Raw genomic sequence first — 11,190 nt, forward strand, 5'->3', positions numbered from 1 at the left:
AATGATCATTCTCTGTGCATCTGTTCCTAAAGCATACACAATGCATTATTTGTTTAAAAAAATTAAGTGAGTTAGGAGTCTAAGTCCAAATTTCATAAATGAGATAGGTACTAAAGCTCAAATTCTCTTACACATTTTTGAAAATGTTACCCATAATGTTTAGTTTCAGTTAATTATGCAGAGAATGTTTATTGGGCACCAACCTTTCCTTTTCTGTTAGAGTTAACCTCATGTTGTGCGCTGGTTAGAAATAAATAAATTAATTAAATTAAATAAAATGCTCAAAATGCTTATCATACCTGATTGTGGACTCTGTTTTGGGATTTTAGCTGCTGCTTCGGGGCTGGATGTGGAGCGCAGATGCTGATTGGAAGAGTTATGAACACTACTTGGAACAGCTGCTGAGATGTTCTTGCGAGGTTTCATACCTTGCAACCACATTGGGGATGCTTCAAAGGCCTGCATTCGCCGAGAGTGGCTGTTAGCATTGACTTTAAGAAATGCCTGGGCCTTGTATTCCTGAAGATCTCCGTAGTTGGCATCTGTCACCCTGCACTCATACAAGCCTTCATCCTTTTTCCTCACTTTTGAAATCTGCAGCTTGTGGGAGATGTCATTCCCTTGTACTTTCACTGTCTGAAATTTGTCCAGGAACAAAAAATACTGTCAGATATTATCATTCTGCCATTCTTTCTCTATGAAGCATATAGCGACCTACAGAATGCAGCTATCTTAAGGGTATGTCTACACTGTAGCTAAACCCCAAGAGCTGGCCCATGCCTACTGATTTGGGCTTACATGACTCATGCTGCAAGCCTGTTTATTTCAATGTAGACTTCTGAGCTCGGCTGAAATCCAGGCTCTAAGATCTGCAAAGTGGGAGGGTCCCAGAGCTCAGATTGCAGCATGCACCTGGAAGTCTACACATCTGTTAAATAGCCCCGAAGCTTAAGCCCAAAACCCCAAGTAAGTTGGAAGGGGCCAGTCCCTGGTGTCTAAATGCCATGTAGCAGACCATAAAAGACCATAGTCTTAAATCAATATGATGTAATTTTGCTTACTTCAGTTTAAGTTATACCAAAGATTAATTTTGCTCTCTATATGCATAGGGACAACTGGTGACTTAATTCCAAATCTATTTAGATGGTATGCTCTGAAATGTTAATTGGCCTCAGACAAACAACCTCGTCTGCCATGCTCCTTAATTAATTCTTTAAGATCATGAGCATTCTTAATGAGCTTTCTTGCATGAAGCTGATGTCAGTGCATTTTTTTGGTTAAACCTTTCCAATTAGATGACTTTATTGAATCATTCAGATTTTGAACCACTATATTAGCAGTATTATTGGAGATGTTTGCCAATGTTTAAATTTCTTTATTAGATTAACTTGTAGTCTTCATTGTTTTAAAAATTATCACAACATTAAATGCGTCTCCTTCAGACTTGTAGAAGCCTGTGTACATTAGTTTCTTAGCAGTAATGATGAAGCATCTGGTGACATGTAGCCAGTTTTTTCCCCCTCTTATTTATAGAAGCATGTGCTAATTAAAATATTGTGACATATCTGTGATTTGACAATAGAAAATAGCTCATACTCTGTTATGTTAGGAGGCATCAACTAATACTGAGGTATTCAATGCAGCCTTTGATATCCTAAGGCAATGTAACATTTTTCACCTTGTATAATTAATTTAAAAGCATAAATTATGTATTTTTTTTAAACAGAACAAGACATTTCAATGTACTCATAAGCAAAAGGTACCAAGCTACCCTAGCAAAAGTAGCCAATTTTTTTTTTCTGTACACTTCTTTCCTTATCGATCATAGGTGGAGAAACATTTTGGGTTGGGGCCACTAACCCAAGAGGATATCAATTGGGGGCCACACAAAAGTGAGAAGCAACCCCCCCAAACTGAGGCACGCACACATGTGCATGAATACACATGCTGTCTCTGTCGCACACACACACACACACACAAATCCCAGAAAACCCTTTACTGTGGTGTGATGTTCTTTTTTATTTAATATTTTAGTGTGGTGAGCCTTGTTATGTCTGCTAGAACTGAAGATGTTGCTATTCTTAACTGGCTTTCCAGGTTCATATCTGTTAATATGGCATGCAGGAGGTTCTTTGCAAGAAAAAGCTTTGAAAAGAACTGCCCAGCTGTGGCTGCCTTTGCCTCCCTTCTCCCAGCTCCCCATACTGGGAAGGAGTTCGGGGCTTCCCTTCCCTCCCACTCTTGCAAGTGGCTCTCCCCTCCCTCTCCTCTGCACTCACCACCTTAACTGCAGGCGAAAGAACTGCTGGCAGCCTCTGGCTGGGCTGCCTGACATAGTCCCCTATTGAAGCTACCCTATGCAGGGAAGGGGCTCTGGAGGGGGCTTTCCTTCCCTCCCACTCCTGTAAGGTATTTCCCCCTTCCCTTAACCTTAATCAATAGTAATGTAATGCCTATATTGATCCACTCATCAAAAACAATACAAGAGAAATTGAAAGGTTAGTCAATGTGGAAATTGCCTCTGTGAGGCCAAATTCTGCTTTCATGAATCTCCATGCAGCATCAACCAAATCAATGATGGTGAAGAGACATGTCTTTTCTCTTTGGCCATTTCTAAATTTTAAAATGCAATGACAGTTAGCTTCATTTTATAGTATCCCTCTTCCAAATTATATGTTCATAGATTGTTAGGCCAGAAAAGACCACTGTGATCACTTAATCTGACCATGTATAATACAAGCCATTGAACTTCTCCAAAATAACTTTTCAGAGAAAAAATCCAATCTTGATTTAAAAATTGACAGTGATGGAGAATCTACCATGACCCTTGGTAATATGTTCCAAGGATTAATTATTTTAACCAATGACACCTTATTGCAGTTTGAATGTGCCTGTCTTCAACTTCTGGTTATCAGATAGCATTTTGCTTTTCGCTGCTTGATTGTAGACCCATTATTAAATATGTCCCTCATACACATACTTATCAACTCCAGATGTTCAATCAATTTAGCTAAACAAAAAGAAAGCTAGAGGGTGACTTAATTACAATAGAGTTGATCATCTTGAGTCACTGCTTCCAAGGACAGAGTTCACCATCCTGCACGTATGGCCTACATTCTGTGTTCCCAGTCATATGTGTTTATAATTAGCCTTATTACAATGTATACTGTTTGCTTTTGCCCAGTTTAACAGACAATCTAGATCATTCTGAATCAGCAACCTGTTCTTTTCATTATTTATCATTCATTCCCACATTTTTAAATGTTATGTGCATACTTTTTCAATGGGGATGTTATATTGTCTTGAAGGTCATTGTTAAAGGTACTATATAACCTAGAGCAAAGAACCAATCCCAGTTGGACCCCATTGGAAATGGACCCGCTCATTACAACTACTTTTTGAAAACTATCAATTAACTAGTTTTTTTTTAAATCCATATAATGTGTATCATGTTAATTTTATATTGTTCTAGTTTTTTTAGCAAATATTTTGAGGTACCAAGTCAAACCCCTTATAGAAGTTTAAGTTTTTATATCAACACTATTACCGTTGTTAAACAAATTTGTAATTGGACCAAAAAAAACCCTTCCATTAGACAGGATCTATTTTCCATAAATCCATGTCAATTTGTATTAATTATATTACTCTCTTTTAATTCTTCATTAATCAAGTCCCTTATCAGGCACTCCATTAGCTTTCCAGCGATCGATGTCAGGATGACAAGCCTATAATTATCCAGGTCATACTGTTTACCCTTTTTAAAATTGGCCTTACATCAGCTTTCTTCTAGTCTTCTGGAGCCTCTCAGTGCTCTAAGACTTACTGAAAATCAACATTAGCTGACCAGTAAGCTCCTCAGTCAGCTCTTTTTAAAATCTTTGATTCAAGTGATCTGGATCTGCAGATTTAAAAATGTCTAACTTAGTAACTTCTCTTAAGTGATCTCCAAAGATACTAGTGGAATGGGAAGAGTGTCCTCATCAGTTGATGAAACCAAACCATCTGTTCCCCCCAGATACAGAATAAAAATATGTATTAAACTATTCTGCCTTTTTTTTCATTATTATATATAATTCTACCATTTCCATTCAGTAATGGAACAGTAATTGTGTCAGGATTCATTTTGTTCCTAATACATTAAAAAAAAATCCCTGCTTCTTATTGTCTTTAACTCTATTGGCCATAGCTTTCAACTCGTGTCCCTTGGTTTCCCTGACCAATTTGCTTCAATTCCTAATTTCTTATTTATATTATTTACTATCAAGTTCTCCTTTCTTTGTTTTTATTTATTTTTATTTTTATAGCTGTCTTCCCTTCCCATTCAAACCAGGTAGGTTTTGTTCTGTTTTTTAACCAGCACATTTTTCTTCTTTTGCAGGATTGTGGCTTTTGAGGCATCTAGTCAGGCATTCTTAAATGATTTCCAAATATCATTCACATTTTTCTAATTAAATTCTTTCTTCCAGATGATTTGTTTCTTAATTGTTTTCAGTTTTGTGAAACTGGTCTATTAAAGTACAATTTATATACCTACGCATATACACCTTTCAGGCCAGGATTTCATTCTTCTTGCATGTTTTAAAAGTAATCAAGTCATGATCACGTGTACTAAAGCTACTGTTAATTTATAGTTCTGTGATCAGTCCCTCTTTATCTGATAGGACAAGGTCTAATATATAATTTCCCCATATTGGCTGCAACACTTTTTGAGTTAGGAAATTGTCATCTATACTATTTAGAAATTCCAATGATGGCTTAGTACTAGGAGGATGAGAATTCCAGCACATGTAACTCAAACTGATTTTCCCCATGATCAATTTTTTCCCTATACAATTTTGATAGGTGCATGAAGAGATGGACAACCTGTTCCCTAGTGTGAATTAGCTGGTGTTCGCTTGTGTCCCATATTGAACTTTATCTGTTAGGTGATTGATCACCAGAAAAGGTGAGTTTCATCATTGTTAAAAACCCAGACTCCACCTTTTACCATCTCTTCATAAGGATTTACCAAATGCAGACATGGTTTATTCTCCATTTCTTAAGTATAAACTCCATTAATGTTAATGTGAATTCTATTCATGCATCCAAGAAAAAGTAGTCTCCTCTTATAACAAGTATATCAAGTTAATGTATTTTACAAATATAAAATATCTATTACACAAGTCTATAAAATATTGGGCTGTATAATACAATATCCTGGCCTTAATTATTAACATACATAATAGGAGACACATTTACTGTCAAAAGCCTGACCACTGTAACAAACATGAGCCAAATCCTGTATTAAGTCAACATTTCTATGAACGTTGGTGGGAGTTTTGAATGAGTAGGTGCTGAGTAATTAGAGAGTTTATTAGGAGCGGTTGTATTTCTATTGTGTTAGTACACAAAAAGCCTCAATCAGAAGTCCTTATCAGAACATATGATCTGTTATGCAATGGGTTTACAGGGTAAAGTGGCAAGCAACATAGGAAATGTGAGTCAGAGGACTGTGGTCAAAGTGTGTACACTGTTTAACAGAACATTAAAATGTCACTTCAGCTACAGCCAACTGCCCTTCAATCTAATATTAATTAGTCAGCTTGTAGGCACCAGAGAAGAAGGGAGTGAAGTATTTAATATACATGATTAGTATATATTGCTGGTTAATGTGGTTGTTGATGATTTAGGGCCATACTGTGCTTGTGTTGGGCTGCACTGCTCCAGCAGGAGTTCAAAATGGAGTTTATCTGAAAGGCAAAATCCCTCTGCAGGACAAGTGAGATGTGTACACTGCAGTATTTGTTAAGAATTCACTATGGTCCTATCACCTTAAATCTCTAGGGCACTGAAAGGGGGTAGTCCCTCTCCTCCTGTAAGTGCAGAGACTGCAGAAGAGGGAAAAGGCTTCTGTGCCCTCCACTCTCTGCTACAAGCTCCATAAGAACATAAGAACAGCCATGCTGGGACAGACAAAAGGTCCACCTTACTCAGGATGCTGTCTGCTGACAGTGGTGAATCCCATTTGCCCCAGAGAAAATGAACAGAACAGGCAATCAACAAGTAATCCATCCCATGTTGCCCATTCCCAGCTTCTGACAGAGCCCAGGCCCAGCATTTGCCTGACCCACAACTGCATGGAAATATTAATATCCAAATGGGGACTAGTTAATTCCAGTATTTTAGAGTCTATTCTTGAAGGTTTTACACAGAGAGCACACCTAATGAAAGCAAAAGAGGTATTACCACAGGAAGAATTACATCTTGGATCTTATCAGGCCAGAAGCCTCTGGCTCCCAGCTTTCACAAATTTCTGAAATCACCCATTTAAGTAGCTGAATCAATTTAAGTAGGTACCTACTCCACCAGAAGGGAAATACGGTTTCAGGGCAACAAAATGTATTCCTCTTTTAGAATTCTGGGTCTGGATCAACTTCTCCTGGGGTCAATCCAACAGAAGGGATTAATTGGAAATGGATAGGTGGGGACTTTAGGTGACATACTCCTGCAGATCCCAGCCCCAATGTAGAGCCCTCTGCAAGACCTTGGGATGTATGCCTGGGTTCAACTGAAATGGGGAGCAGTTCTCAGGAGGAAACTGACCCACCTTTCTGTGTAGGGTGAGGAATATTTGTGGCAAGCATGCCCTGGCCCTTGATTTTATTTCTATTGAGGAAATCTGTACCAATGCAGATTAATGAGACCCCTTGGGCGGTATTGTTCCTGTCATATTGTGTACAGGGCTACGAAAATATCTGTCCAGAAGTCTGTCACATCCTGTAACCAGCCTGAGAGGGAGGAACAGAAAAACCAAAGTAAGCCCCATCCCTATAACAAGTTGGTTGCCCACCGACTTTTGGAAGCGTGTGAAATCAGATGGCAAGAGTGTCATCAGCTCTGGAGAGATGCTCTCTCATTTAGCGTCAGATACTTACGCTTATCTTTGTTCCGTCGTTGTCCAAGTCTCTCTCTGGCAGGAGCTCCACCTGTTGGGAAAGGATCACATTTGTGGCCAGCAGTCGCGGTGCCGGGCTGGGCTACTGGCCCTTCTGCCAAACCATCCCTAAGGCAAAGCAGCCGGGCTTTCTCCGGGAACACTCGCGTGCTAAGGGCGCCACCTATCGGCACAACCTCGTTGGGAGCGCGAAGCCAGCGTCGGTTCGGAACAAGGGCTAATGCGGCAGCCAGCATGACAGGCGCGTGCACACGGCAAACACTGGAGCACTAGACCAGATGCCTAGGGTCTGCTTTGGAGATGACGCTGTCACTTTGCACCCTGTTAGGATTAGGCGGCGAGACTGGCCCTTAGCTTAATACGCATGGGGAGGGCAGGGAAGGGTGAAAAGGTTAGAGACGATGCTTATCTCCTCTCCCCCCCCCCTTCAAATGTTTAAAGCAAAGGGAGAGTTCCCTCTCCCCTTTCTTTACATAAGGAGGCACTGAACGCAGGCGATGCGGGTGTGGTTGTCCCGAAATGCTACACAGACTCGGATCTGACCGCTATCCAGTTTTTTTTCAGTGTTAACTATCAATCAGAAACAACGCAAGGAGAAAAAAGGAGACTCTCTACAAAAAAGAGTCCTCGCTGGCAGTGCACTTGGAAGGCTCCCGCGATGGATTTTTTGGGAGGTGCGTATATAAGAGCTCCCCACAATAGTTCCCCTCCATGCCTGCCCAGTTAGACTTACACGTTCGAGTGCACCAATGGCTAATAAGGGATTGGGGTGTTATTCTGCCACTGGGGAAATACACGCCCTGCAGGGAGCACTCTATTAGCATAGGCTTTCTTTGACAAGGGATTCAGACTTGAGCTATCCATGTCGCTTCCCTAAGAGCGGCAGGCACCGAAGAACCCATTCCCTAGGGTGGGCATGTCTCCCTGATGCCTACTGAGATGCAGTTCATGGGGAGCATTAAACCGTCGGCAAGAATAATGTATCCTCTCTCGCCCTCTCCCTCCTCCCCCCAGACTCCCGCTCTTTGGGAGTGTTTGGGCGGATTGGCCATTTGCAAGGGAGGGGGGACCCAGTGGAGGCGCCTCGGTACCTGAGTGCCCGTCACCTCGGCTCCAGCCTCTTGCTCCTCGGCTGCTCGCAGAAACCACCACTGGATCTCGAGGTACACGGAGGCGGAGCCGCTCTGGAAAGCGCACGACATCTCCACGTTCTGCCCTTCAGTGGCTGTGACATTTCGGGGGAATTCGGTGAATTTTGCTGCAAAACAAAGACACCGTTTGTTGGGATCTTCCGCTCCCTCCTCTCCCCCTTCCATTTTCATCTGTTTCCCCCTTATTTTCTTTCTCCCTACCTTTTCTCCTGTTTCCCTCCCACTCTCTTTGTCCTTTTTTCTCACTGCCCACCTTTCTACATCTCGTTCCCATTTCTCTCTTCCTGATCTTTTCTTGCTCCTTTTTCCCATCTCTCTTCTTCTCTCGTCCCCCTGCTCTTTGTTTCGCATCGCACATTTATGTATTTTCTCCCGTCTACACAACTCCTCTCTTGTAATCAAGTCTGGCTAATGGTCAGGCAAAGTATCCCCTCTGATCACTCTCGGGTTAAGAAAGTTACCTATAGGTCTAAATATCCTTGGGGGAATACATTATGTCACCGAACACGTTGGGAGATTTCACTGAAAGGCCATTTGGGAAATCAACCCCGCTCATGTATTGCATTTCCTAGATGAGCTATACCCTTTGAATTATTAAACACTATATGGTTAACTGAAATAGATATTTAGATTGTGTAATGTGCTAAGGGGTGGGTTATGATCACTCATCAAAACGCACCTTTCAAACACATTAACTGAGTCACGTATATTTCTATGGTAATTTATGCTGGCACAATGAAATCAAGAAACAGTATTTCTTATCATTCTTCGTCCTAGCACACACACTTTACGAAACGAACAAACCTCACACGTCCTCAGAGATGATTCTCCCCTCTCCCCTTACTATATCTCTCTACCGGTTTAGCAAATTCCTACAAATGCACACAGTGCAAGACACCAATATTTCTTAAAGTCAGCATTGTATCTGCCTGTGTTTTTCTTAGCTTCACGTGTGGCTCATTTCAAAATAGAGCAAACTTGATGGTACTGTATATCTTATTTTATAAACCGCACCCTGGCCAAAGCGGGGGGGGGGGCGGAGGAGGGGGGGGATCAAATAAACCTTCTGCTTGAAATCTGAGAAAGGTTGGGCAGGCAGACCCATTGCTCAAAGAATACAACATCCATTCGCAGCTGTGTGTAGTTATAGGTTGACAAAGCTCAGGAAGGAATACTCCTAGTGTTCCTCTTTCTCCCTAATGCGCCCAACCTCGTTATTAGAAGTTTATTCGGGGGAAGAGGTGATTTGGGAATATAGTGAACCACCTTTTGTTTTCTAAACACCTGCATTATGAAACAGAGGCATAAACAGACTGGTCATTTTTTATCCTAGTGTTCTCCCGCCACATTATTTTTACTTATTGCTGGCTATTCAGCAGGTAAGATGACCGTTCCTTCAGCGTGCTCAGGGGCTGAAAGAAGTTTTCCTCCCAGGTCAATGTAAAACACACACACACACACACACACACACACACACACACACACACACACACACACACACACACACACACTCTCTCTCTCTCTCTCTCTCTCTCTCTCTCTCTCTCTCTCTCTCTCTCTCTCTCTTAAGACGGGAGTTGTTTGTTGCAGAAATGATGCAGCGTTCGGAGGACAGCCTGAGGCGCTCTGTCCATGGTTCTGAAATGATCACTGCAGCCCTCAAAGTCCCACACAACTGGATTCTGCAGAGCGGGCTCTGTTTGGAATGCAAGACAAGCTTTTTTTTTTTAGTGGGGTCTTCAAAGAAGTCGATCTTTTTTTCAGATCTATCCCTAGTCACCAAAGAGAAACAAAGGTCTGAGAATCGGGATCACGGGAAAGAGAGGAAAGGGAGCCAGACCCTATACAGTTTGAAATATTTAAGGAAGGCATATGATTTAGCCATCTTATATTACGTGTGCATGTAATAATCATGTATGCATGGGCGGGTATTTTCTGTAAACCCACATATATACTCAACCCAAACATGCGTTTGTGTACATTCATCATAAACATACACACACAACATTTTTTTGGGGGGGGGGGGAGTCTGGCTAGCGTGTTCCTTTAAATTCCTCCTTGCAATCGAGACAAGGAACCCGGTTTAGTTTCACTAGGAGTAAACTTCTTCCCTCTTCCGCTGTTTGTTTATCGTTTCTAACGCTGACATTTCTGATTTTCTTGGGCATCTTTTTTTGGAAGCTCTGCTTCGGATTTGAAACGGAGCGCGCGCGCACACACACACACACACACACACACACTATTTGCCAATGCGCGAGCTTACCTTGGGTAGAAAGTCCTTGTTGAATGTACAAAACGGAAAAGAAAATGCATCCAACATACGCCAGAAAGATCCCCATCATTCCAAAGCGAAGCGAAAGTCACATCAGGGTAACCAAAACCAGAGGTGCCCTCAAAAGAAGGAATCTCACACACCAATTTACAGAACGGCTCTGCGCGGTAGCCCTGGCTGCGACACTGCGAGCATTCTGCGACTCGGTGGAATCTTTTCTTTGGGAAGAGCGAGTATTGCAATACACTGAGGGTTCAGATGCGCTGGCTCGGGCGCTGTGATGCTTGAAGTCCAGACTGAGACTAGGGGGAAAAAAGGAAAAGAAACGTCGAAAAGTGGGTATCAGTTGCCTTCTCTGCCTTTTTTTCAGCTACCTGGCAGCTCTGTCTAACGTCAGCTCCAGCTGCTCAGGATTGCGTGGTCATGACTGCCCTCCCTAAACACTGATCCGGCTTAGGAAGTGGGGAGTGAGGGAAAGGGGAGGGGAGGAAGGGAGAGGAGTCTACTGTGTTTGCATTGCTTCAACTTTTCCCTCAAATGGCTGCAATGATGCCTTTAACCCTTCGTGCTTTCTGGGGTCTCTGTACCTTTCCACCTACTGTTACTTAGGCTGGGTAACAGGCTAGAGGAAAGCAGGTTTTTGTCTGGAACCAAAGTGCTTTTCTTGCACTGATACAATTTCCAGTCAGGCATCCCACATCGGTCAGAGATTACGAGGGTAATGCAGTGATTTGATTTTTTGATGGTTTCCTCCCTGTCTCCCTATGCAACTTAGGGGGAAATGGTTAATAATATCAGAATGCTGTTGAACTTCTTGTTGACTGCCCCAAACA

General features: G+C 42.0%; 1 protein-coding gene across 3 annotated transcripts in view; it reads right to left on the reverse strand.

Moving 5' to 3' along the window:
• VSTM2A (V-set and transmembrane domain containing 2A) overlaps positions 1–10,859 on the reverse strand; it is a 30,425-nt gene extending 19,566 nt beyond the window's left edge. The window contains exons 1-4 of one of the 3 annotated variants that reach the window (XM_006119378.5): positions 10,349–10,859; positions 8,026–8,192; positions 6,915–6,965; positions 300–636 (exon numbers count right to left, since the gene is read on the reverse strand). In XM_006119378.5, coding sequence (XP_006119440.1) covers positions 300–636; positions 6,915–6,965; positions 8,026–8,192; positions 10,349–10,427 — 634 coding nt within the window. In that variant the 5' untranslated portion in view covers positions 10,428–10,859. The remainder of the gene's footprint in view (positions 1–299; positions 637–6,914; positions 6,966–8,025; positions 8,193–10,348) is intronic. The other 2 variants (XM_006119379.5, XM_006119377.5) reach the window with 2 other exon arrangements.
• Positions 10,860–11,190: the final 331 nt, after the last annotated feature.

Source organism: Pelodiscus sinensis, chromosome 2 (genome assembly GCF_052426305.1).
Source record: "Pelodiscus sinensis isolate ZL-2025 chromosome 2, ASM5242630v1, whole genome shotgun sequence".
In the NCBI taxonomy this organism is placed as follows: domain Eukaryota; kingdom Metazoa; phylum Chordata; order Testudines; family Trionychidae; genus Pelodiscus; species Pelodiscus sinensis.